Source organism: Grampus griseus (assembly GCF_964374135.1).
Source record: "Grampus griseus genome assembly, chromosome: 19".
In the NCBI taxonomy this organism is placed as follows: Eukaryota; Metazoa; Chordata; class Mammalia; order Artiodactyla; family Delphinidae; genus Grampus; species Grampus griseus.
Genome location: NC_139013.1, coordinates 14,623,635 through 14,651,561, shown reverse-complemented (window position 1 = coordinate 14,651,561; position 27,927 = coordinate 14,623,635). Strand labels below are relative to the sequence as shown.

General features: G+C 41.8%; 1 protein-coding gene across 1 annotated transcript; it reads right to left on the bottom strand.

The window, feature by feature from the left end:
- Positions 1-214: 214 nt before the first annotated feature.
- On the bottom strand, positions 215-25,868 carry ZNF793 (zinc finger protein 793). Its single transcript, XM_082677643.1, has 7 exons — positions 25,771-25,868; positions 24,299-24,440; positions 18,464-18,585; positions 13,753-13,798; positions 6,930-7,059; positions 6,314-6,409; positions 215-3,136 (listed from the first exon to the last, which is right to left on the bottom strand). Exons 4-7 carry the CDS (start codon positions 13,765-13,767, stop codon positions 2,154-2,156), a joined length of 1,224 nt encoding a protein of 407 aa, XP_082533769.1. The 5' UTR covers positions 13,768-13,798; positions 18,464-18,585; positions 24,299-24,440; positions 25,771-25,868; the 3' UTR covers positions 215-2,153.
- Between the last annotated feature and the right edge of the window lie 2,059 nt (positions 25,869-27,927).

The window sequence follows — 27,927 nt, the reverse complement described above, 5'->3', positions numbered from 1 at the left end:
TCAAAAATTATTTCAAAATAAAATTAAAAAATCTCTACTTGAGGGGTTCTCAAAGTATTGCCTTTTGCTCTTTAGATCTACACATTTTCTTTTACTCTGGTGATATCCCAAGGACTGAGCCAGGGGAGAGGCAATAGACCAGGCCAGAGTGCCATCTTGTCAGAAAATAAAAACATTTGCAAGGCCATGTATTTCAAAACACTCTTCCCCCCTTTATTTTGTTTTTCAAATTACAAAAGTAATATATGTTTGTTAACAAGTAAAACAATACAAAGATATATAAATTTAAAAACTACTTACATTTCCATTCCCCACCAGGGTAACCAATGTTAATATCTTGTTTTATATCTGTCCCTCCACACTTTTCTCTTTGTTCATATAAACACACACATGCATAAATACACATATACGTGTTTTAATTAAAAAAATAGATTCATATACATTATTCTGAAATTTTCTCTTTTCACTTAACAATATACCACAAATATCTCCACAAATTAGTAGAGTTCTAGCTTCCCCCTCAAATTTCTTAATCACATATTTGACATATCATACTTGGTTCAGTTATTTACATAATTTTTCTTTGGGGCTTTCATTTTCCTTCTCTTGACTACCCCATTATCCACCTGCATCACCCACCTTCCCCGAACCCAATGTATACTCTTCTATATTTTTCTCCATGCATATAAAATCTTACACAAACATATATGATACATGTTTATCACTCATAAGCACCTAGAAGCATTTTGTAACTGATTTACAAAAACAGAGTCATTTTACACACTTCTACCTTGCTTTTCTCTCTCAAGGAAACATTGTGGAATTCCATTCAGGTCCACTAGCATAGTTTTAACTTGTTCACCTTAATGGCTATATAAACATCCTATGGAATGGATATACTATAGTTCCTTCCCTCTTCCAATTTCCCTGCTGATGGACATCTATTTTGATTCTAGTGTTTTTTGCCACTAGGAACAATTCACAATAAATGTACATGTCCCTTATGTATTGGGGTTTTACTTCTAAGAGAAGATTGCACAAAGTGGCATAAGTATTTTAAGTTATAATAGATGTCAGATTGCTTTTCAAAAGAGCTGTAACAATTTATGTTTCTACTAGCAGTGTCTTAAGAACACCTTTTGGCTTGACAGCAAAAAGCATTCCTGCTCTTTTTCGTCAGCTTGATTGCATACTGTTATCTCATTATAACTTTAATCTGCATTCTCCAACAACTACTGAGGCTAATCATTTTTTTGATAAGCCCATGAGCCACTTGGATTTGCTCTTCTCTCAACTGTCTATTCATTCTTTGCCATGTTTTGCTATCAGGTTATTTTTTTCCTGTCAGTATGAAGACCACTCTTTCTCTGACTGGCTCTGCAAATATTTCCCCCCAAATCATTGTTTATTGACTGTTGATGGCATCTTTTGCCATGCAAAAGATTGCACTTTTTATGTAGTCAAATATTTATTTTTTAACAGCTTTTGAGTGTCCTGGGTTGGTAAAGTTAATCTCCCCCAATTCCTAGATTGTACATGTAGTCTCCTTTCATTTTCTTTCAAGAATTTTATTGTTATTTAAAAACTTTAAATCTTAAGTCCGCCTCCAATTTTTTTTTTTGTATGGTTTGTGCTGTTGGTTCAACTTTACTTTCTTCCTGATTAAAAAGCCAGTTGTGCTAGAAAAGGTGGAGAAAATGTGCTGGTTTAAAATGTTAAAGCTTTTTAAAAAAATAGTTGGCCATATTATTATTATTGTTTTTTGCATTGTTAGACACCAAAAGACAATGGTGATATTTAGAGTGAAAAAGTTTGGTGAATGGCATTCTACATATGTGCTTGATATTCATAATTTATTAAATTCACATTTATATTTCTAAAATATAAATAGTGCTTATTATGTGGCTCACTGTGGGACATACCATAATATACCTCTAATTTTCTTCACATATATTTTGTATTCTGTTATCATGTAAACTTTCATAAGCCAGAATGAACAGGTTTATGTTTTATAAAATATTTTCTATAATCTTTAGTATAAAATTTTCTGTCACAATTGGAGCATGACTTGCCTTATGATAAATGGTTATTAGGTCAATGAGGTTTCTCCTAAGGATGAATTCCTCCACATATAATGAAATAGGATATCTTGCTCAAGGTTTTTCTACAATTTTTAGGTTTTCATTCCTATAAGCATTCTTCCTAGCATGAACTTTCTGATGTCTGCTGAGGTTTGGCTTCTGGTAGAAAGCTTTGCCACATTCGTTGCATCCATAGGGTTTTTCTCCAGTATGAGTTCTCCAATGTTTATTGAGGCATGACTTTTGACTGAAGGATTTTCCACATTCTCTGCAACGATAGGGTCTTTCTCCTGTGTGTATTTTTTGATGTACATTGAGGTATGACTTCTCACCAAATGACTTCCCACATTCATTGCACACAAAGGGTCTCTCTCCTGTATGTGTCCTCTGATGTTCTCTGCGGTGTGACTTCTGGGTGAAGGCTTTCCCACAAAAAAAACACTCAAAGGGTCTTATCCCAGTGTGTATTCTCTGATGTTTAATGAGGGTTGACTTATGTGAAAAGGCTTTTCCACAGTCAGTGCATCCATACGGCTTCTCCCCAGTGTGACTTCTTTGATGCCTAATGAATTCAGACTTGTAGCAAAAGGCTTTCCCACACTCAGTACAGACATGGGGTTTCTCTGTAGGTGGAACCCTCTTCCGTTTGTACACAAGAGAATTGGTTACTGCTGGTTTATACATAAGTGCTGGGTTATGGCTGAAAGCTTTCTCACAGTGACTGCATTCCCAGAATTTTTCTCCATTAGGTCTTCTATCATGCTTTGTATGTTGTAATAATTTCCCATATCCATAGCACTCATCTTGCTTTTTTGAATAGTTTCTCTTAAAACCATTCAAGTCTAAATTATGGTTCACACTCTTTCCACAAGAGTCCCAGTTATTAGGGTTTTGAATTGAAGGAAAAAGATCAGTGCTCAGATGTGATATTTTCCCAAACTTATTACATTCATGGCTTCTTTCCTTGGGCAACGTTTTCTTGCTGATGAATGTACCTTGCCTCAAAAGCATGTCTTGCCGTCTTTTCTTCTGGACGTTACCTTGCCAAATGTTTTCTGGAGAAGGTACAGCAAACCTTTCCTTATGAATCTGTTATTATGACCTGGAATAAAACTATTTGAGAAATGCCCTAAAAGTTTAAAGGGTGCACAGTATATGAATAGAGAGCATGAATCATAACTAAAGGTACCAATACGAGTATAGAAGATTCAGAAACTGGCACAAATGTAATGAAACATGTCATAGATGATAGAGAGAAATAATTTTGAAGATGAGAAGATATTATAGAGCAGTGGTTGGCAAACATGTTCTTAAAGGACCAGCGACTAGTTTAGGCTTTGTGGGATATATGGTCTCGGTCACAATTACTTAACTCTTGCATTGTATGGTGAGAACACAGCCAGTATGTAAATGTAAGGATGGTGCAGCTGTGTTCCAATAAAAGTTTATGCACAAAATTAGGTGGCTTACCTATAGGCCAAAGTTTGCTGATCCCTGTTACAGAGGAAAGGGGTTTAAATGTCATAAAGCACCTTGTTACCCAATGCATGGTTCTCAATGGTCAGCATCACCCTCATCTGGGAACTGATATGTAGGCAGATATGCAGAATCTTGGGCCCTACCCCCAAACCTACAGAATCAGAATCTGTATTTTAACAAGTTGCCCAGATGCTTCGTTATCATATTAAGAGTTTGACAAGCACTGTTACAGCAGTCAGAGAGTTTATGTTGAGCTAGTTAGTAATAATATAAATGGCAAGGGCTCTAAGATGAACTAGATAAAAGAAGGAATCAATGAAGCTAACTAGAATTTAAAGTAGGAGCTCTTAACTTGGTATATAGAAATCTGTTCTAACTACAACTGAGCATTTCCTTTGATTATGAATGTGAACAACAAAACATTAGTATTAGCTCCTGTAACTGTCCTAGTTTGTGAATAAGGTATTTTCATGTCACACTATAGTTGTCACAGATTTCTCAAAATATGTTTACAATCATCTCTACTTTGAGATCATGACAATTATTTGACCTGATGGGAGATCTCATAATTTAATATATAAATAAGGAAGTATATCTACTATTATCATTAATATCACTAACATCATTAGTGTTTTGATATTGCATTTTCTAACTTTATTTTAGTAATTACTGTATTTTAGTAATTTGTATCTCATGTAATCTTATGGGTTTTATTATTTTTTAATATGTAAAAAAGGGGTCTATTAGGCTTCACCAGAATGGTTAAGAGTTCCATGGCACAAAAATGATTAAGAACCCCTAACTTAAAGACATTCAGGCATGAGGTAATTTGGGTCCAATTTTAGGAGATGTCAGTGGGAAATGAAAAGTAGACAGGAAGATTTAAAGTAATTTCTCAAAGGAAAACCAACAAAACTAGCACATAAGCATAGAACAATTAGGGTGACAGAGACAGAAGCTTCAAAATGAGCTCATGGTAGCAAAACTCTGGAATGAAAAGTAAGGTGAGGTATATATATGCATGCACTTGTGTGCATGTGGGGTGGAGGGGAGGTAGCAAGCAAAAAAGAGGATGACTTCAGTTCTTGCTCGACAAAAAACAGGAATAAGTGGACATAACTGTGGAGATGATCCAGACTGGTAAAATGGGGGGTAGGGGATCCTAGGTGGTACAAGGCGGACAAAAGGTGGCAAAATGTCAAAGAGGCCGGTTGTGAGCATCATATGGTCTCAGAACGGATGACTTCTTTAGGGGGTTACACCATTGAGAAGAGAATCAAGTTTGGAAAACAGAAAATGCAGTAGTCCCTTGGAAGGAAAAGGCTGGGCTGCAGCCAGGGAAATAGAGGATACAGAGAACTTAGAAAGGAGGGCTGACTGGATACTATTTTTTGGCAGTTATTATATAAAATTCTTGAAAGAGGGAAAAGAAAAGCAGTTGATAGCCAGGTTACAATGGTTTCAGGAAGGTTGACGAGCAGTTTCATGAAGCAAAATTCACCTCAGAGGGCATCAGAGTGTGATGGTTAAGAATACTGGTTCTAGGGACTTCCCTGGCAGTCCAGTGGTTAAGACTCTGCATTTCCACTGCAGGGGGAGCGGGTTCGATCCCTGGTCGGGGAACTAAGATCCCACATGCCGCGCGGCATGGCTAAAAAATTACAAAAAAAGAATACTGGTTCTAGAGCCTGACCACCTGGGTTCAAATCCCCATTTGGTCCCTTACTTTGTTATATGTTCTTAGACAAGTTTCTTAACCTTTCTGTGATTGTTTGCTCATTTGTAAATGGGGGAATAAAGGCTGGTAATAAACACCTCACAGGTATTGTAAGGGTTGAATGAGTTGATATATGTAAAGGACTGAGAACAGACCTGGCACAAAGTGAGCACACACTGAGTGTTGGCCAGAAATTCTAATGCTATTGCTGCTACTACTACAACCAGTGAAAGCTGGATGGTGGTAATCTCAAAGACATTATTTTGGGGAGAAGCATGAAATGACTTGAATGTTTTGGGGGTTTATATAATATTTAATTCAATCATGTGATTATAACACTAAGTACAAATGGCATAAAGAGATCCAGGAACAGATGGCACTGACTCTTCTTGCTAAACTCATAACTCTATTGGAGAAGCAGAAGTCCAGAGGCATTCTAAAGAGTAGGTTACCAACACTCAGGATACCACGGATTATTGTTGAGATATTTTATAGAGCTGACGGGAGAGGGGCAGTTATTCTGAAAATTAAATAGAAGTGGTTAAGACAGACCTTCACTACCCAACTGTCCCTGTTCACTTCCTGGAATTCACTGCTTCCTCGTCTGTGACTTAGGAAATTAAGGGACTCAGGGATAACTTAAGGGATTAAGGAAAGGATAGGAAGTGAGACTCTGAGTATGGCAGGCAGGTCTGGGGCATTTTACCCAAAAACTGTTAGAATAGAGAATAGGAAGGAATCGGCAAGAACAAGAGAATCACAGAAGCTTATTTGTAAGAATGACTGAATGTGAAAGAGAAAGTGTACTGATAACTTCAAGAGAGAGGCCAAGGATTCTGGAGAAAAGGAGATGGAGCAAGCACACAGGGAGGTGGGATGTATGGAGGCTGAAGGGTCACCAAGAAGGCTGAAGCTCTCAGAGAAATGTCTCCAGCGGCTTTCAAAGCTCTAAGGCTTTTAAAAGCTGGACCCTGAACAAAATCCCAAAGGTGCCAGCCTCCCTTAGTATGTCTTTTGCTGGATTTATCATACTTACCCCGACAGTGGCAGCCCGAGCATGATGCCTCACAAATCCATGGTGCTTCTTCCTGCTCCAGCCTGAGGATCACATATGGTTTGGTGCCTTCATAACCTGTTCCAGGGAAATGATCCAGGCCTTAGACTGAGCTCCTTGGTCTTCTCAGGCAGCATTAAAGGCTACACAACAGACACTGTACTTGGGAGGAGACTGTACACACACTTTGTCCAGAACTCAAAAGGAAGCAGTAATCCAGGACCACTGAAACTCAAGCCAAGCTCACTGAAGCACACAGTATAAGGGTTAGGAATACACACTGTGCAGCCAGACTGCTGGGGTTCAAATCCTGCTCTGGCTCTGCTATGTACTTCATGGGTGACACTGGGCAAGTTACTTCACCTTCTCTGCCTCAGTTCCCAAATGTGTAAAATAGTGGTACTAACAGTACCTACCTCATAAGGCTCTTATGAGGATTACATGAGCTAATATTTTAAAAGTGGCTAAAACAGTGTCTGAGACATAGAAAGTATTTGGTACTTCAGAGGTTCTAGGTACTTCAGTTACTTTTAGCAACTGAAAAAGGAAAGGTGGTCATTCAAGCATAATCTAGATTGTGTGGCAGAGCTGTTCTTACCCACTGAGACGAGGTTGCTGTAGGTCTCCAGCATCACATCCCGGTATAGGGCCCTCTGAGCAGGATTCAGCCTATGCCACTCCTCTTGAGTGAAGCCCACGACCACATCCTTGAATGACACAGGTCTCTGCTGAAGATGAAATGACATTGAGTCATGTGGGGAAAGTGTAGGCAGAGGTGGATGGTTCTGACTTTTTATAATGTTCATAGGTCAGAGCTTATTATGATCATTTATCTAGGATGCCTTTTATATTCCTGGCTTTGGACTATATATGATGGGATTGGAAGCCACTGTCATTTATATTTGGGTCAACACATATTGACTGAAGACTGTGTCTGACCCAGTCCTGGTTGCTGGGGACACAGTCATGGGTGGCACCTGACCTCAAGGAGCTCACAGCCTGGCAGGGAGAGCAATATGTAAGGCCCTCAGGGTGAAAGGGCAAGAGCTGTGACAGCTGTGACATCTGGGCTATGGCACACAGAGAAGTGAATGGTCCACTAAAATTATCAGGGTCTAGTTAGGCTTCAGAGCTAAGGGATATGTGCAGCTGAATCTTCTCTGCAGAGATGGAAAAACTGCCTTCCTTGCAGAGGGAGCAGCACGAACAAAGGCACGGGGGCCAAACAGTGATTTTAAGGATGGCAAATCACTAGTTACAGGAGAGAGTACAGAGGCCTGTGAGTGATGAAATGATGGACTTTAAGACAATGAGAAATCTATCAAGGGAGTGGGGTGTGTAGAAAGCACACTCTAGAAGGCATGTGGTGAGCTTCTTACATTCCGTGTCAAGCTGTACAATGGTAACTCTAAGCAGACTGTGAAAAGTTAAGGAGGGACATTGCTCCCTAGAGTAATCACTAAACTCAGTGCAAAGAGGTGTACTGAAGTAAATAAAATTCTAAAAACTATTCAGTTAATCCGCACAAAAATACACACACAAGAGAAAAGAAACAAAGCAAAAGCAGATGGGACAAATAGAAAACTAAATGCTAAAAAGATATAGATCCAATCCTACCAATAATTACATTAAACTATATTAAATTATAAGGTTATTTAATACATGATTAAACACTCCAAAAAGGCAGAGATTGTTAGACTGGATAAAAAAGTAATACTGCCGGGCTTCCCTGGTGGCGCAGTGGTTGAGAGTCCGCCTGCCAGTGCAGGGGACACGGGTTCGTGCCCCGGTCCGGGAAGATACCACATACCGTGGAGCGGCTGGGCCCATGAGCCATGGCCGCTGAGCCTGCACGTCCGGAGCCTGTGCTCCGCAACGGGAGAGGCCACAGCAGTGAGAGGCCCACGTACTGCAAAACAAAAAAAAGTAATACTGCCTACAAGAGATACAGAACTCACAGATAGTTTGAAAGTGAATGGATGGAAAGAGAAATGTGGTGGGTGACCTGGAGCGAGAAGAAAGGAAAGACTCTGTACTAACCTAGGTGGAAGATGATGCTCACAAGTAAGATGGAAACAGTGAGATAGAGAAGGACCAACGTAAAGAAGAGCAGAACCTGTACCTTAACTGGTTGTGGAGTGTGAAGAAGGCGTAAGGGTAACACCCTTACCTTTGTGGTATCTCAAAGGCAACTGGGTGACACTGGTCACCAATCTCAATTGCAGCTGAGAAAAACTGCAAAAGTAAAGAGGACATGGTGTGTTGGGGACACAAAGGGGGAGACACTCGGCAGGCAGCAGGATGGACATGAGTCACGTCAGGAACAAGAACAGGAACGGAGCTAAAGCTGTGTGAGCCATCAGCACAGAAGTGGTAGCTAAAGTTGTCACACAGTGTGGTCTCTCTCAGCAAGGAGACAGGATGAGCAGATACTCAGGCCAGAGCCCCAAGAGACACTAAAACACAAGAGGCCAATGGCAGAAGAGTCCAGCTGGAGACCCAGAGGAGGAAGTTTGGAAAGGAGGCTCCACAGCCTGGCAAGCCTCAGATTACACTGTCTGGGCAGTCAGTCCTCTGGTTCAGGGCACAGAGAACAAATTCTCCAAAGAGCCCAGTGCCCTGGAACCAGATAGCTGCTGAAAGACCCACAGGTACTAACCTAAGAAGGCATCTGTGATATTGTGATATATTAAGAAATATATATATTAAGAAATATATATATATTTATATATATATATATATATATATATATACAAAATATATATATTAGGGCTTCCCTGGTGGCACAGTAGTTAAGAATCCGCCTGCCAACAATGCAGGGGACACAGGTTTGAGCCCTGGTCCGGGAAGATCCCACGTCGCGGAGCAACTAAGCCTATGCACCACAACTACTGCGCCTGTGATCTAGAGCCCATGAGCCACAACTACTGAGCCTACGTGGCACAACTACTGAAGCCCCCGTGCTCTAGAGCCCGTGCTCCGCAAGAGAAGCCACCACAATGAGAAGCCTGTGCACCGCAACGAAGAGTAGCCCCCGCTGGCCGCAACTAGAGAAAAGCCCGTGCGCAGCAATGAAGACCCAACTCAGCCAAAAATAATAAATAAATAAAGATATATATATATATATATATATATATTTGATCTTCTTGCCTGATTCCTGGCGCAGAGCTTCTTAAACCTTTGTAACTTACAGAGCGACAGAAGTAATAATAGGAGTGTCTTTTATTAGTAGTAACAAGCCCGTGTCAATCATCTCAGAGTTTATACTAATGATATAACTCTTTGAGGATGGGGGCTGGTTGCCAGAGGAACCACCCAGGTATTAGATGGTTGGAACCTGTAGCCATACACCGCCCAATCTCTGGGGAGGGGAGAGGGATTTGAGATTGAGCTAATCACCAAAGGCCAATAATTTAATCAATTTTGCCTAAATAATGGAATCTCCATAAAAACCCTGGAGAGCTTCCAGGTTCGTGAACACAGCCAGGAGGGTGTGCACCCCAAACTCCATGGGGACAGAAGCTCCTGTGTTCAGGCCCCTTCTGTACCTTACCCTACGTACCTCTTTATCTGGTTGTTCATTTGTATCCTCTATAATATCCTTTATAATAAACCTATAATAGTAAGTAAAGTGTTTCCCTGAGTTCTGTGAGTTATAGCAAATTATCAAAACTGAGGAGGGGTCATGTGAACCCCCAATTTATAGCTGGCTACTCAGAAGTTCAGGTGACCACCTGGGTTATCAAATAGGCATCTGAAGTGGGAGGCAGTCTTGTAAGACTGACCCCCTAACTTGTATGGTCTGCATAGAATTGGAGAATTGTTTGGTGTGGGGAAAAAACTTCTACTCCTGTAAGTAAACACTTTTTTCTTTAGTACCTAAGATATTATCTTCAAGTGACTGTATAGTAGAGAATTTAACCTTGCCCAAGGAGAGGTCTGACCTTTGCCCTCAGTTCCTAGAAGTTAATCTTTAAGCCCCTGTAACATCCTCCTAGGTAAGAGTGTCTCTGTTTACCTGGGGGCCTTGGGCCACACCAGATAGTCTAACAACATGATTTTGGGGGGAAGCTTTGGCTCACAGACATCAATCAGCTCAACCTCCAGAGGGGCTGGAAACTGAAGTCAGCAGTCAGTCATGTCTAGTTTACCAACCCCCAAAGGAAACTCTGGACACCAAGGCTTAGGTGAGCTTCCCTGGTTGGCAATACTCTGTATTGTCACACATGGTTGCTGAGAGAATTTTGCACTGTCCACACTCACTGGGAGAGGACACATGGAAGTCCTGTGTGTGGAGCTCTCCTGGACTCTGCCCCAAGTGTCTCTTTTCTCGGCTGATTCTAATCCATATACGTTTGCTGTAATGAACCCTAACTGTGAATATAACATTCTGTGAGTCTTCCTAGCGAATTATCAAATCCGAGGGTCTTGGGAACCTCTAAACTTACAGTTGCTGTCAGAAGTGAGGGTGGTTTTGTGGACTGCTGTCCACTGCTTTACAGTCACTGACAGACGCAAGAGGCAATGGAGCAGATCAGTTAAAAGTATGAACTTTGGGGCAGGACTGCTCGAGTTCAAATACAGGCTCACCCACTAAATGAGCGACCCTGGGAAAGCTCTTTAACCTCGCTGTGCCTCAGTTTTCTCATCTGTTAAATGGAGATAATAACAGTGTGTGTCTCTTAGTTATTATATTATGAGGTTTAAATGAGTTAACATGTGTAAAGCCTTTATAAACTTTGCCTGGCATATGGCAGCACAATATAAAAGTACCTATTTTAAGTAGAAAAAGATTGTAAATCATTATTTAAAAATCTGTTAAGAATGGGAAAACAATTCTAAAGGACAGAAAAAAAGGTGGGGAGGGGCACCCAGGACGTGTGCCTGGGTGTCAGTGGGGTGGAGAGCCCTAGTGCACCGCACAGTGCCAGTGGCACTGGCCCACTATCTCTGGGAGTGGCCGGAGAGAAGAAGCATTGATAGGGCCCCACAGAGGTGAGAGGGCTGAGAGCAGCCACTCTCCACTCTCAGGAGGCTGTAGGTTTCCTTGAAGAATGCTGGGTCCTAAGGTGGTGAGACAGGAAGGGGGCAGGGCACAACCTTTAAAAGAATGACAGCTATTGAGGACACGACATAAACTGGTTAGAACCAACTAGGTCCAAGATGGTGGATGACTGACTTCCACTAGACCTTGAGCCTCAGTATACCTTATTGTAATACATCAGCAAGCTAAATGACACACCCATAGGTGCCATAACAGTTCCAAGGTGGACCATAAAAGGCCAAAAAGTGAGTGGTGGCCCAATTCCTGGTAATCTCTGCCCCTCCCCTAAAATAGTTGGAATAATCTGCCCACTTACTAGCCTATGAGATTACTCACCCCTATAAAAACTGACAGTCCCCGTGCATACCCTGGCGCTTCTCGCCTTCTGAGATGGCCCACACTCTGTCTGTGGAGTGTGTTTTTCCCTGAATAAACCTCCTTTCAATTTACTGTGGCTTGCTCTTGAATTCTTTCCTGCGTGAAGCCAAGAACCCACACTTGACAGCCGTCCCAGGGACTCACCTGAGACCTGGGATGTGACCACCCTCTCGTACCCCACTCTTTTTTCCTGCAACAGTAGCACTTGAGTAGTGGCCCAGGCAGATGGATCTGAAGGCAGGACCAAAACTAGGGTGGAGGCCATGGAAGCTGGCACGTGAGACCCGAAGACCCACGCAAAGGAGGTACCAACTAGACTCCCTCTCTGATGCCAGAACAACGTACTGTGGTAGTGCGTGAGCAGCAGTCAGGCTTCATCACAGAGCACAGGACCTGGCTCAGTGACAGGTTCTGGGCAGTATTTCCCAAAAAGAGCTAATTGGAATGGGATGGGATTGGGTGGAGTGGGATAGGATAGGATGAAACAGAATGGGAGGGAATAGAACAGAGCAAAGCAGAAAAGACGTAATCCTGCACCTAAAAGGCCATGTCTTTTTCACCAAACACAGGGATGAAGAGGAGAGAGATGGAAGAAACACTGAGGCTGTAAAATCAGCAAGACTTGGTGACTGAGTGTGAGAGGTGGAAGGTGGGGAGAAGTCAAGGGAAAATCTCAGGGTCTTGGCTTGCCTGGTGGGATGGTACCATCTCCTGAGATGAGAAACAGGAAAGAGGAGACAGAAATCAAGAGTTCAACTTTGTACACATTAAACCTGAAGTGCTCTGGGGCAGCCAGGTGCAGATGTTGGGCAAAGGGGTCTGAAGCTCTCAGAGGAGGCCTCAGCTTAGGTATGGATGTGGGAGTCACTTGCAGACGCACCAGCATCAACCTAAGAGTGGACGAAACCACCCCCAGAGGCCCCAGAGAAGGTTCAAACCCACAGAAACATCAATGTCTAAGACACTTCTTAAAAAAGAAGTGCCCTGGAAAGCTAGTTTTCTCTTGGAAATAACAATACACTTCTTCCTTATGGTCAATGCAAGTCATGGGCTGTGTTTGCCTTTTTGCTGGGCTACCAGGAAGTCCACAGTTGACTCTCACTGGACTCTCCCCTTGTACATCTGTATTCCAACAAAGAATGTTCCTTGCATCATTGCTTAAAATATCAAATTTGGAAACTACCGGAATGTCCATAATATGGGGGATGGGTTAAGTATTCCATGCATATGATGGAGCATTATGTACATTATTTAAAAAAAAAAGGCATGGTTCTTAGTACTAATATGGTACAATCTCTAGGATATTTTAATTGGGAAAAAAGGGTAGAGTAGTATGTATAATAAGTATCTGGCCATTGTGTCTATGTGTATAGAGAGGCTGTGGTATTCCACCCAAATCTCCCTGCAGTACCGAGGTACTTCTCCCAGCTGCTAGGAGATGGCTGGCTGTTGCCGGCGTGAAACCTTTAGAGAATTTCCCTTGGCCAAAGGAAGCAACCCCACCCAAGTTTATGTCCCCTCCCTGGGGCAGCCTACAACCAATGACTGGTTGATTTCAGAATACAAAGGCCTCCTTGCCTCCATTCAGGACAACATTGAGGACCATCCCAGCTCCAGAGCATCTTATAAGATCAGTTGATGCCTCTGTTCAACAACTCCCTCTGTCCACCTTGCTTCCTTCACTGACTTACAGGTGTTCCAAGAGCCTCCCTAGTAAACCTTCTGTGTGCAAATTTCCATCCCCAAGTTTGTTTTCCTGAGAACCCAGCCTATGACAAGGCATATGTGGTTGAAATGCATATATTTTTTTCTAGAACAGTTTCCCCAAGAAGGGAAAGTAGGCTCATTTTGTTTGTTTTTTGGTCACGCCGTGTGGCATGTGGGATCTTAGTTCCCTGACCAGGGATCGAACCCACACCCCCTGCATTGGAAGCATGGAGTCTTAACCACTGGACCACCAAGGAAGCCCCGGAAGTTGGCTCGTTAATGTCACACTTACCTGGTACTCGATCATTTTCTGTTGTTCTTGGAAAAAGATCTGCGGCCTGTGAAGACAGAGATGGCGGGGTGGGGAGGAGGATGGAGAAAGAGAACAGAGCTGTGAGGGACCAGACTTGTTTTAGAACTTGCAAATTCCCTGTAAATCTTGGACAAAAACCCATGCTTTAGATCACTGGGGTAGAAGAAAAAAATGTTGCCATTCAATTCAGAATGTGGATGCACAGAGGAGACTTACCAGGAAACGAAAGTTGCTACCAAGTAAGAACTGAAAGTTATTAAAAAACAAAATCCTTAAAACTTAAATAACTGGCCCCAAGTATATTCTGGAAAAGGGGCTTCTATATCTGTAATGAAAATATTACAAAAAAACTCAAAGTGAAGTAAAATAACTGTGTAACATTAATAAAACTAATGGTTACTTAAAGTATGGTACAAATAATTACTGAAAGGCTAAACCTTGTTATTCACCCAGCAGTTTATTAAGTATTGTCATTAAAAAACAATTTTTTTTTGGCCGCATTGTGCAGCTTGCCGGACCTTAGTTCTCTGACCAGGGATTGAACCTGGGCCACTGCAGTGAAAGCGCTGAGTCCTAACCACTGGACCCCAGGGAATTCCCTAAAAAATAATTTTTAACAGATGAGAACAAACATCCACCGTATTAGGAAATATGGAACTAAATTTGTACCAAACATTGATTAAGAATGTTTTAAGTTTTTCACTCACAGTAGTGAGAAACCTTATAAATAGGCCTGAATATACTTTGCCAATAATCTACAGCCTGGAATTGAAAATCCACATCCAGAAGCAACAAGAGCTCTCACACATGACTGAGGGGACTGTAATTTGGTTCAACCGTTTTGGAAAACCATTTGGCCATATCTACTGAAGCTGAACACAGTTCCATTCCTGGATATATACTAGAGAAATACTAGAGAAATACACGAATATTGTTCAACTAAGACTTGTATTAATGTAAGAATGTTCATAGCAGCTTTGATCATAGTGAGTCAAAACTAGAAACTGCCCAGGAGAACGAGATAAATTGTGATGCATCCATACAATGAAATACTATTCAATAATAAAAAGGAATGAACTGCTGACATCCATGCAACATAAATCTCACAGGCATTATGCCAAATGAAAGATGTCAAACATAGGAGAGAATATACTGTATAATTCCATTTCTGGAAAGTTCCAGAATGGGTAAGACGAATAATATGGCGACAGAGTCAGAATAGGGGAAGGGAATGAGTCCCTGAGATGGGGCAGAAAGGAGCCTTCTAAGGTAGGTCAGCAAACTTTTCATTTAAAGGACCAGACAGTAAATATTTTAGGCTTTGGGGGTCATATGGAGTTTTCCACAACTACTCAATTCTGCTGTTGTAGCACGAAAGCAGCCGTAGACAATAATATGTAAATGAATGAGTGTGGCTGTATTCCAATAAAACTAATTACAAACACAGATGGCAGGCCATATTTGGCTAGTGGGCTAGAGTTTGCCAACCCCAGCTCTAAGGTGATGGAAATGTTGATCTAAGTGGTGGTTAAATGAGTGTGTATATGTATTTTAAAAATTCATCAAGTTGTATATTTATGATTTGTACATTTTGCTCTATGTATTTTATACCTCAGTAAAAGAGAAAAGGAAAAGAAAGGCAAAAAGCAAAAGGCAAGGCTCAGATGAAATAAGTTTTACATCCACCAGAACTGATTCACGCCTTTGAGGGCAGGAAAACCATCCCACCATTGTGGGGCTACAAGGGTTTGTCTCCTGATTGGCATTCTTGAGTTGTGGCCCTGATGGCTGACAACTCCAACTTTGTCAACCCCACAGCTGATTCCCCCCAGATCCAGGCTTTGCCCACTGAGAAACAGTCTAGGGACAACCTTTAAAACAGAGCAACTAGTATCTCTCCTTTGCAAAAAGAAGAGACTAATTTTCCTACAGGACAGAGAAGAGCTTTTCCTGAGTATAGTGACATTCACACCATTTGACTATCCTGATGTTCTCTCCTGTAAAAACACGTCTAGCAAATTACTGTCCTGAGGGTTCTTTACATAATCATGAATAATCCCTCCAGCACTAATCAGTGACTGCCCTATTCTTACAGTTGGTCAATTCTGAGATCAAAGAAAATTAACCAGAGGAGACTGAGAAGAACTGGTCACGGCTGGAAGAACAGACTTTATTTAATTTTATACTTTTATGTGTCAAGTAAGCCTGAGAATTTAAAAATGATTTATTCCAAATGTCACATAAGTATAAAAGGACTTCAGTGTCCCTAAATATTAAGCTTGCCCACATGGTGAGCTTAGCACTGAAGGTGAAATTCCTATAATATTATCATCCTTGAACTGAGATAATACTTGTCCTAATTGGACAAGTGAAGGTAAACTTTCTTGGTAAAATAGCCTAGGCATGCCAAATGTTAATAATACAGAGGGTTCATTGGGTCAAACTACCTCAGGATGAAGACTGAGGCCTCAAGGTCACCTAAGGTCCAGACCTACTAAATTATTCAAAAGCTAGGAAGAATTTTATACAATATCTTAATAATGTTGGTAAAAATTGTTGTTTGCTTTACTTATATATTCCAATAGTGTTGAAGAGGAACTGTTCAAGTTGTTACTAAGAAAAAATAAAGATTCTCTGAGAGGAGGAAATTCTAGAAGCCCTTCTGAACCTCTGAAAGAATGTGAATAAAATTATGAGTTTCTCCTTTTAAGGAAAGTGAACAGTTTCCAATTAGTTTAGTGATTGGCAGAAGACACTAGTTTTAAGGGAAAAAATTGTTTCCAAATGAGTATATTTTCCTTGCTTTGTTTTACAGAAGTTCTTTCTCATGAACTACTGACATATCATCTTTTGAAAAAGAGAATAATTCTAAAGTGCAGGAAATATTCTCTATCATGATCTGGGTGGTGGGTACCTGAGGGTACATATATGGAAAAATTCCTAACACTACAGTGCTAAGTGAGTTAATGTTTTACTTTTCTCTTCATGGACAATAAATATCATTTATTTAATGGACAATAAATATCCATTAAATGCACTGAAATACTGTACAGGTCATAAAGCATAAGTCATAAAGCATGGTTAGTGTGAAAGTAGCATTTAACTATCGTATCAGCAGCGGAAGAGACTGAGCAATGAGCTTACTGTGTCTTAAAAAAATGTTTTTTCTTTACTGAGGTATAATTTACACATAATAAATGAACCCATTCTAACTGTACAGTTCGATAAGTTTTGACAAATTATTCACTCATGTAATCACCACACAATCAGGATATGGAACATTTCCATCACCCAGAAAGCTCCCTTATATGTCTTTTGTTAAGGAACATCCTGTTCACAAGATATAACAAATTTGTGTCAACGGTATTAAGATGAACTATTTAGATTCCTGTCTCTTCTACAGAAGAAATAAAAAGTGATTTTCTTGAATGTTAAATACAGATACTTCTTTGCTTAAATAATATATTAATCAAGTTATAGCTGTAAGTCAAAAAAGCAGTTAAAAAACAAGGTATGATCAATTTGTTTCAATTTCATTTATATGAAGTTCAGAAACAGGCAACCCTGACCTAAGTGATGGCTTTGGGCAGGCACTGCTTCGGAGAAGTGGGGAAGCCTTTGAGGAGCTGGAAATATTCTCTATCATGATCTGGGCTGTGAGTACATGAAGGTGCATATATGGAAAAATTCATAAAGCTACATGTTATTCTCTATGTAAGTTACATCTCAAGTTTTAAAAAACAAAAAAACCCCACAATCCTGTTATTTAAGAAATATATATGTAGAAAAACTTTTGGTATGAAATACAGTAAAATATTATCAGTGGCTCGATTTGGGTGGCGGATGTTTCTTACTCTAATCTGTAACTGTAACACATATGCATTTCATTGTTTACATATTTCATTCATTTTCCCACTGCCTTTTTTCATTATGAGGGAAGTCACAGGAGGGTTTGAAAAGGGGACGGGATTCTCTGAGAGAACTGAACTGTCCATTAGGAATTGAGCTGGCAGGAAAGGCCTGGGGCAGTTAATCCAGCTTTGGGCTACTACACTCCCTCCCTCACCTGCCTGGACTTGGCTACTCAGCCTCAGCCTGGTCTCCATGGCTATGCAGCTAAGAGTCCAGACAGGGCCAGAAAAAATAGGGGAGTGGGTTGGCCACATGCCACACTACAAGATGGCAGAATGCACTGGGCTGGACCAATGTCCCCTTCCCCTGAGAGAACATGTCTATCACATGAGAGAACATGGCCTTCCCTGCCTCTCCTTTCACTTCTGCCTGTCTCTCTGAATCTTTGGGCCAACCCTTCTCCCACCATGTAGCCATGGAGGGTCCCTAGAAGGAGAGACAACAGTTTGAGTCTTGCTAAACTTCTGGCTCAGGGATGATGATATTTCCTGTTATGTAGGAATCTTTGCTCTCGCAAGAGGTCTGGATCCTAGGTGACTCCTTCAGAAGGGGATTTTTGTCCCAAATTCCCATCTCCTGGACGAGAGAGTCTTTTACCTGGTCTGCTAGGCTCTCACAGCTCTATTTCTCATCCTCTGGGACTTCCCTGGGGTTCCGGTGGTTAAGACTCCATACTTCCAATGCAGGGGGCAAGGGTTCAATCCCTGGTCGGGGAACTAAGATCCTGCATGTCTGTGGCGTGGCAAATAATAAATATTTTTAAAAAACAGTAACTCACCCTCAGCTGCAGCTGCTGACAGGGCTTTCTGTAGACGTGTCCAAGGTCCTGTGGGCCCCACAGAGAGCCCTGCTGTCCAGCGAGGTGGTGGGACCCAAAGGTGTACAGGGCACTCAGGAAACCTGAAGATAAGCAGAGCCCATGGTAAGAGTCATCAAACAGACCCTCCCCAAATACTTTCTGAGGCCTAAGAGGAAGAAGCCTGCAGAAGACTGGGCAGTAGACATATCTGAATGATGGCTGTGCTCCGGGTTTGGGGCAGGGGGAACTTCTGGAAAGAACTTGAGCCTGAGAGTTACTCAGACAGAAGTCTGAAGCCAGTGATTCCTTTAACTGACTGAAGGGATCTAGTCCAGACAATTCACTTCACTGGGCCTCATTTTCCTCATCTGTGAAAACAGGAATGATAAATGGTAATTTTAAAAAGCCCATCCTTAGGGGCTTTCCAAAAGTTACCTCCTTTAACAAAACCCATGGGAGTTCCCTGGTGGCCTAGTGGTTAGGATTCCGGGCTTTCACAGCTGAGGGTGCGGATTCAATCCCTGGCCAGGGAACTGAGAAAAAAAACAAAACCAAACCCAGGAGTTTCTAGATTTTTTGATGATGGCCATTCTGATCAGTGTGAGATGATATGATTCCTTCCACTTTTCATATATATCTTCTAACTTCTTTGATTAAACATTTAATCAAGACAGAAAATAAAACCACAGAAAACTACCCACAGTTTGGTATAACTCAATTGAAGAAACTATCCCACATAATCTCATCTGACCTTTTCCACCATGAGTTTTTAAAAATACAATATGATATACTGTCACAGAATCAACAAAACCATGACTTGGGTTTTACAATATGTATGGATCATTTCATCAGGTTTTGACAGTTCTGCTACATTTCTGACAGTCCGTTTCTTTCCTTCTCTAGCTCCCAAATCCCTCATTGTGACAGCACTTTAGAAATCTATCTGGCCAGAGTGGGACCCTAGAGGTTTCCTGTCTATGTGGGTTATTTGTCACATGATCTGACAACTCTTTCTCTGTAAACTAGTCAATCTCCCAAGATGCTTTCTCTGAGATTTAGAAGGTTTGAGCTCTGGCTCATGATCTAACTCAACAGTGTAAACAGCTTGTAAGTTTCTAATGTGTAGCTCCTGTTTTATATGTATCTAGGATGCACTATTATATTTATACTGAGGGGGATACTGGGGGATAAGGGAAAGCTCCAACTAATCAATATAAGGGAACGACACAATTAGAAAATCATCGTTTGGCAACCATAACAGTCGTGATTGACTCAGGCAACAATCATTAAAGGATAATATTAACACTAGTGAATGAAAGTTTGAGGTTATTTACATGGTCTCAAAACATGCCCCCATAAGATACTTATTAACATAACTTTATGGTAGACAACCCACTATTAAGGTTACAGTGGATAACCTTAACCAAATGATCAAAGTTAACATTACCAGCAATATGACAAACCAACATCATGCATCTCCTGATATGGGACATTGAGGACACACCACAACTCCAACTAGCAATCAGAAATGTACATATTTCATAAGGAAAATCAGAAAAACTCGATTGAAGGACATCCTATAAAAATAACTAGCTTGTACTCCTCAAAACATCAAGGTCAAAAGAGGCAAAAAGTGACTGAGAAAATATTCCCAATTAAAGGACTCTAAAGAGACATGACAACTAAATGCAACATGTAATCCTGGATTAGATTCCTGGACCAGAAAAACATAATTGTTATAAAGGACATTATTGGGACAGTTAAAGAAATCTAAATAAGGTCTGTGGATGAGACATCTGTAAACAAAAAATGTTGCTCACCATTCCAGTTCTACAAGTATCAAGTCATTAGCCACTGTGGGTGCCTACTGACAGTGTGCCCTGAGGGAAATTGAGAATGGAAAAGACAGGAGGCACTCTGTGCTTTGGATAGAAGGGCACCTAGATAGTTAAGATGCATATCTAAGGAAGAATTTCAATCACCCCAAATTCTTCCATACACAGAAAAGCACTAAAATCATTAACTTGAGATGTCTATTCTTTGTGACTAGCAATAATCTTTTTATGCTTGACTACATGTATTTCCCAGTCAAAAAAAATCATATACATACTGGCTTCTCCCCTGCCTCTTCGTAGCAATTCCTCAGAGCTGAGAAGTTGTCTCCTGGGCTATAGTTCTCAGTAAGACACTGAATAAAACTCAACTCACAGCTCTTATGTTGTGTGTTTTGTTTTTGATTTTTTTTTCACTTGATGCTACTATGATAACAATAATAATACTGTTTCAAATGGGACCTAATGAAACTTAAAAGCTTTTGCACAGCAAGGGAAACCATAAACAAGAAGACAAGACAGGGGGCTTCCCTGGTAGCACAGTGGTTGGGAGTCTGCCTGCCGATGCAGGGGACACGGGTTCATGCCCCGGTCCGGGAAGATTCCACATACCACAGAGCGGCTAGGGCCGTGAGCCATGGCCGCTGGGCCTGCGCATCTGGAGCCTGTGCTCCGCAACGGAAGAAACCACAGCAGTGAGAGGCCTGCGTACCGCAAAAAAATAAAAAAATAAAAAAAAAAGAAGAAAAGACAACCCTCAGAAAGGGAGAAAATATTTGCAAATGAAGCAACTGACAAAGGATTAATCTCCAAAATGTACAAGCAGCTCATGCAGCTCAATATCACAAAAACAAATAACCCAATCCAAAAATGGGCAGAAGACCTAAATAGACATTTCTCCAAAGAAGACATACAGATGGCCAACAAATGCATGAAAAGATGTTCAATATCACTAATCATTAGAGAAATGCAAATCAAAACCACAACAAGGTATCAGAATGGCCATCAGCAAAAAATCTACAAACGATAAATGCTGGAGAGGGTGTGGAGAAAAGGGGACCCTCCTGTACTGTTGGTGGGAATGTAAACTGGTACAGCCACTATGGAGAACAGTATGGAGGTTCCTTAAAAAACTAAAAACAGAACGACCACATGACCCAGCAATCCCACTACTAGGCATACACCCTGAGAAAACCATAATTCAAAAAGAGACATGTACCACAATGTTCACTGCAGCACTATTTATAATAGCCAGGACATGGAAGCAACCTAAATGTCCGTCAACAGATGACTGGATAAAGACAATGTGGTACATATATACAATGGAATATTACTCAGCCATAAAAAGGAACGAAATCAAGTTATTTGGAGTGAGGTGGATGGACCTAGAATCTGTCATACAGAGTGAAGTAAGTCAGAAACAAATACCGTATGCTAACGCATATATATGGAATTTAAAAAAGCAGGACTGATGAACCTAGTGGCAGGGCAGGAATAAAGACGCAGACATAGAGAACAGACTTGAGGGCACAGAGGGGGAAGGGGAAGTTGGGATGAAGTAAGAGAGTAGCATTGATGTATATACACAATCAAATGTAAAATGGATGGCTAGTGGGAAGCTGCTGCATAGCACAGGGAGATCAGCTTGGTGCTTTGTGACCACCTAGAGGGGTGGGATAGGGAGGGTGGGAGGGAGGCTTGAGAGAGAGGGGATATGGGGATATATGTATACATATACCTGGTTCACTTTGTTGTACAGCAGAAACTAACACAACATTGTAAAGCATTTATACTCCAATAAAGATGTGAAAAAAAAATTTTAAATAATAATAGTGTTGCAATGTTAACGTCCCTGCTTTTGATAATTATGTTGTGGTCACATAAGAAAATGTTCTTGTACTCAGGAAATTCACATTAGGCGTAAAAAGGGCTATCATGTCTACAACTTACTGTCAAATGGAGGCAGGCAACCACATGGAGGCTTTTTTTTTTTTTGGCCATGCCCCGCTGCTTGCAGTATCTTAGTTTCCTGACCAGGGATCAAACCCGGGCCACGGCAGTGAAAGTGCCGAGTCCTATCCACTGAACCGCCAGGGAATTCCCTGCAGGCTCTTTTTCAAGCTGCCTTATTCAGTCTCTGCAGCCAATGGTCAGTCTCCAAAGGCTAAGAGATTTTGACCAGGGGGCTCTGAGGTCCCCCTCCAAATTACCTACAAAGAAGAATCAGCCTTAACTTGTTAACTTCATTAACAGGATCCTGACTCCAAATTCACCCCAAACTGCAGGGTTCACTTAAATGTTTATGTTTTTGGATTCCAGAGGGAATAACAGAAAACAGGCAATCTCAAATGGCCAAGCCAGGGCTACAGAACAGAATTTTGTCCTGGTGTGTCTGGTTTCAGAATTTCAGACAAAACTTCCACATTGTATGAATGTTTTGGCTTCAGATTACTTCTATGATTCCATTTAAGTAAAGTTCAAAAACAGGCAAAATTAATCCATTGAATTAGACCCAGGGGCAGCAGTGGGTATTGACTGATAAGAAAGGCTTCGGCATGCTAGAAATGATGTATATCGTGATCTACGTTGTGTTTACACAGTTCTCTGCAATGTAAAAATTCACTGAGCTGTAGCCTTAACATAAGAACATTTGACTGTCTGTGTATCTGTGTCCAGATCTGGAAACGATCTGGAAAAATGTTTCTTGCATAAATAAAATGAAACAATCTGTATTCAAACTTAAAAAAATGTTTCACATAGAGCCACATACTGCCACCCCATCAGGTATAGATATTCCATTTAATTAGAGTTCAAGAACAGACAAAATTAATCTGTAATGTTAGAATTAGGAGAATGGTTCCCCGTGGCAGGGTAGTAACTGGGAGGGGGTATCATGAGAATTTCAGGGTGCTAGAACATTGTTTTGTGATCTGAACACCCAGGGGTGTTCTCTTTGTGACAATTCATTGAGCTGTATGTATATTTTTCTATGCATTTTATATCTCAATAAAAGATTTATGTTAAAAACTTAAAAAAGAAAAAGTATTTGCTCCCACACCTGGCACTGAGCACAGTGTAGGTGATGAAGGAAAAGAGCTACAAGAAAAACAAAATGCCCTAACTCCTTACCCTTGCATATGTGGTCTGTATCTTTGATTCTGTGGAAGGAAAAATCAGAGACTGTCTGCTCTAAAAATGAAAGCTTGACATGTATGGCTTCTGAAAGATGTTACCTGCCTTACTCTCAACTTCCTTTGCTCCTTAAGGTGATATACTCATTGTGTTTTGTCTAAAGACTACATAAGGATTGAACGTAATATTTATAAAAACAATTAAAATACTGTTTCAGCATTTCACCCTTTTATTAAGCTAATGGTCAAAATCATATTTGCGTTTCATTTGTAATTTTGTCTCAGTCCATCTTAATCACCATTAGTTTGACTTTAATTTCAGTGAAGAACAGTTTCTAAAAGTAGCTTTAACTTTTGTTTTTGCGCTTGTTATTGTGGTTTTACGTTTATTGAATTGTTCTAACAGGATTTTATATGGCACAGATTCACAGAGGTCAAACGTACCATGCCTAAAAAACACAGAACGAAGCAAAAAAATTCTTAGAACACAGTAACTTCTAGATCCAGTTTCTTTTCCTTCCATAATTCATCTTTTTTTTCCCCAGCCTTATAGAGATATAATTGACATATAACACTCTGTAAGTTTAAGGTGTACAATGCCCTGATATGATACATGTATACATTGCAAAATGATTACCACAACAGGGTTAGTTAACATCTCCATCATCTCACATAATAACTTTTTTTTTCTTTCTTTGTGTGTGTGTGTGTCTGTGTGTGTGTGTGTGTGTGTGTGTGTGTGTGTGTGGTGGGAACACTATTTTTAAGTTATGCCTAGATAAAAGTATTTTCCGAATGCTCTCAAGGTTTGCCCCTTCAGCAAAATCTTTTACATCAGTTTAGATACTTACTCAGTAAACCCTTCGTTTTCTAACCACAGGCAAAGTTACATCCATCCTAGCTGCCATGGAGTCAGAATAGATTTCCAGAAACCAGGCTGACTCTTGGGATGCTGTCACAGATGGACATGTCATTACATTTTCCAGAAAGAACCTTAAAGGAAATATTAGGAGAAATATGCATTTTTAACAAGATGTTACTTTAGAGAATTCTAACACTTGATCCTTTCAAAGCACTTTCATTCATGTGGGGAACAGTAAAAAAGGGAGAAGAAGGTTTCTTTTTTTTTTTTTTGGTTGCTCCCCGCGGCTTGCAGGATCTTAGTTCTCCGACCAGGGATTGAACCTGGGCCCTCAGTAGTGAAAGCACACAGTCCTAACCACTGGACCGCCAGGGAATTCCCAGAGAGGGAGGTTTCAAAAAGAGTTTTGAAGTGGGCTTTCACCCTAACGAACTGAACGGAACTGGTTGCTCATCAGCTGGGGCATGTCACATGGGTGAAGTGTGTTCCCACTGTGCAGGGTTGCAGTCTCAAATCCTTGACTCTCTCATCCCCAACGTCTGCATTTTGCAAGCCTCAACATCAACCCCCATTAAGCCTCCTAATCACAGACACACGCGGTGTCTCCAATCTATTAATTCCCAGAGGTCCTTGTAGTCACAGATATCCCGGAATGCCAAACTTGACCATCAAAGGCCACTTAGTCAGTGACTACAAAACTCACTGATCCATTCTGATTGCCGAACAGTGAAACAGTGAATTACACAGATCCCTGATGGCGAACCCACACTGATCTCCAATGCTATCCCAAAGACTGGGGATCAATCGTGGACTCTCACTGTCCTACCTCCCCCCACAATTACTAACAGTCCCAATCACTGACACCTCCCCCCCACATTGATCCCTCTATTCCCCATTCCCTGATATACAAAAGTCCAGTCACTGATGCCCTCAGATACCCCCATCGATGATCTAAAGGAAATCTTCATCACTGATGGCCTAAAGATTTCTGCAAACACTGATCCTCACTGACCACCCTCAGAACTGAACCCCGAAGTTCCCACAATCACCAGTTCCAGGTACCCAAACAGAACTTAGAACCTCCAATCACTGACCCCTCAGGCTTCTGATCACTGAGCCCTAACGCCGTTCAAATCAGTGTTTTCGAAGAAACCCACTTGGCCTCAGACCCTTGAAGACCACCATAAACTGACCCCCACGCACTCTCTCAATCAAGAATCCTCGTTTATTGCTTCCCATATACTCCCAATCCATCTTCTTCACAGACTCTGACACTGACTCACACAAACCCGCCACCCCAGATTCCCTCCCCCAAGAGGCTCGGACGCCCAATCACTTAACCCTTCAGTACCCTCAGTCTCTGAGCCTTACGGGTTCCCATGACTGACCCAGTTGGGCCACCGTAGCCGTCTGGTCGCCCTCCTACACAGGTCCTGAATTTGGACTGTTTCTCACACTGACCTTTCCCATTTTCCCCGCATCCGCGCCCATAACCTGAAACTGCCGCACCACGCCGCCTCTCCGCGGTATGAGCATTTCCCATCCGGAGTGGCCGTGCGCAGACTCAGTCGCAACTTTGAGGCTGTCGGCCGCCACCTGGCAACCTTCCAGAGAACAGGATGCTGGGTTTCTGAATTTTTATGGCAGGTATGATGGCCGCGCCTGCTTGACAACCTCTTGCTGGGGCCGGCCATGTTTAAATCTGTGCCGTACGGCGAATGACTAGGCCATTTGTTAGACGATTAGGCTATTTTAGGGCGGGGAGAGGCAAGTGTTCCGGGGTCCCTAAACACAGACGTCACTGCTGCTTTTAGCGTCTCAGAAGCCCAAACCTCCTGAGACCAATATAGAGGCTCCCTGACCTGGAAATTGAGTTTTCTTTGTCTCCAGCTGCGCAGGCAGTGAGGTAAGATGGCCGCGTCCGTTTATAGCGCTTTTTACGTGCAATGGGCGCGGCCATCTCTCAGGAGGAACGTCTGTAAAGCTGGGTGACACTTTTTCTGTGCTAGCTCTAGGATTTGGAGAACAGCGAAGAAGAGAGGCTCTTCTGTTGGGGAGGCTGAGGCCCCCGCGATACTTTACGGAGGGGGCGGAGCTGCAAGAGAGGGCAAGTAGGAGGTTCTTAGCCGGCTACTGAAAGAATACGTCGAAAGCCGAGTCTATCTTAGGTGGATTGACGCTTTTTGACATTAAAAATGAAATACCAGAAAATGGGTTTATTCTGGAATAGCAGAGAATTGCAATTCCGGACGGGCAAGCTACAGCAAAAATCATAGGCAAGTCCACCAAACAAAGGAGAGGAACAGTTATTTTATAGAGGAAAAGGAGGTAGTTGGGAGGGATTGTTTTGAAGAAAAGTCCTTTGGAGAAAAGTGAAAGCTCAGAGCGATGAGAGTTTCTCATTGGCTGAGTTGCTGGGGTAGTGGATTTCTTGTAGGAGGTGCAATGCACATCTCTTCTTGTTGAGGCCTGTGATTGATGATTCTTTCCTGTCGATTCTTCTGTTGGGGTCAGTTTTTCCTGTAATTGACATGGAGTGGTACTGCCTGAGAGCTCCCCTTTCAGGCCGCCCTACTCCATTTGAGTGAGGTTTTCCTTTATTTTCACGCTCCAGAAGACGACCTGAAATATTGGTGTGAGTGCAAGCAGTTTATTTGACAGGTAGAGGATGGGTAAGTGAGACAGGGGAGGGATGGAAACCAACACAGAGTGCATCCATGAGCCAGAGTACCCCTGTGAGCAATGGTGGCTCAGTCCTGTGGGGAACTCTGGGAGATTGTGTAGAAATCACCTCCAAACTGTCCCACTCAAGGGCTGATGAAGCTGAGATAGTTATATGTCATCTCTGGTTCCTCAGTGTTGAGGGCTATTGTAAGGGCCTTAAAGCTGTAGCGTTTTCAGCCTGCCTCATGGGCAGATCTGAGGCAGAGTCTGTAGTTGGGAAGAAGCCAGCCATCAGCATATGGGCATGGTGAGTGCCCAGGCAAAGTGGTGGGGTAGAGACAGCATTCACCAGAGTCCTGTTTTTAATGCATCCAAAGCAGTGCTCTGCACATCACAGGCATTGTTTTGGAACATCTCTGGAAATGATTGCCTTGTCCTATGAAAATAGCTTTAAAAAAAAAATTCTATTTGGTGGTCTTACCAAGTGGTATAATAGCTGACCTGTAAAATAACTCTCAACAATTCCTACCTCCTGGGCTTCCCTGGTGGCGCAGTGGTTGAGAGTCCGCCTGCCGATGCAGGGGACACGGGTTCGTGCCCCGGTCCGGGAAGATCCCACATGCCGCGGAGCGGCTGGGCTCGTGAGCCATGGCTGCTGAGCCTGCGCATCCGGAGCCTGTGCTCCGCAACGGGAGAGGCCACAACAGTGAGAGGCCCACAAAAAACAACAACAACAACAAAAAAAACAATTCCTACCTCCTGGTAGTCACACCCTTGTGTAGTCCCCTTCCACTTTGTACCAAGGCAGATTTGTGAGACTAATAGTATACAGTAGAAGTGATGTCTTATAACTGCTGAGATTAAAATGACACCTCAGCTTCTGTCTTGGAGGTGCTCATGCTCTTTCTCTCAAATAACTTACTCTGGAAAAGTTAGTTGCCATGTCATTGAGGA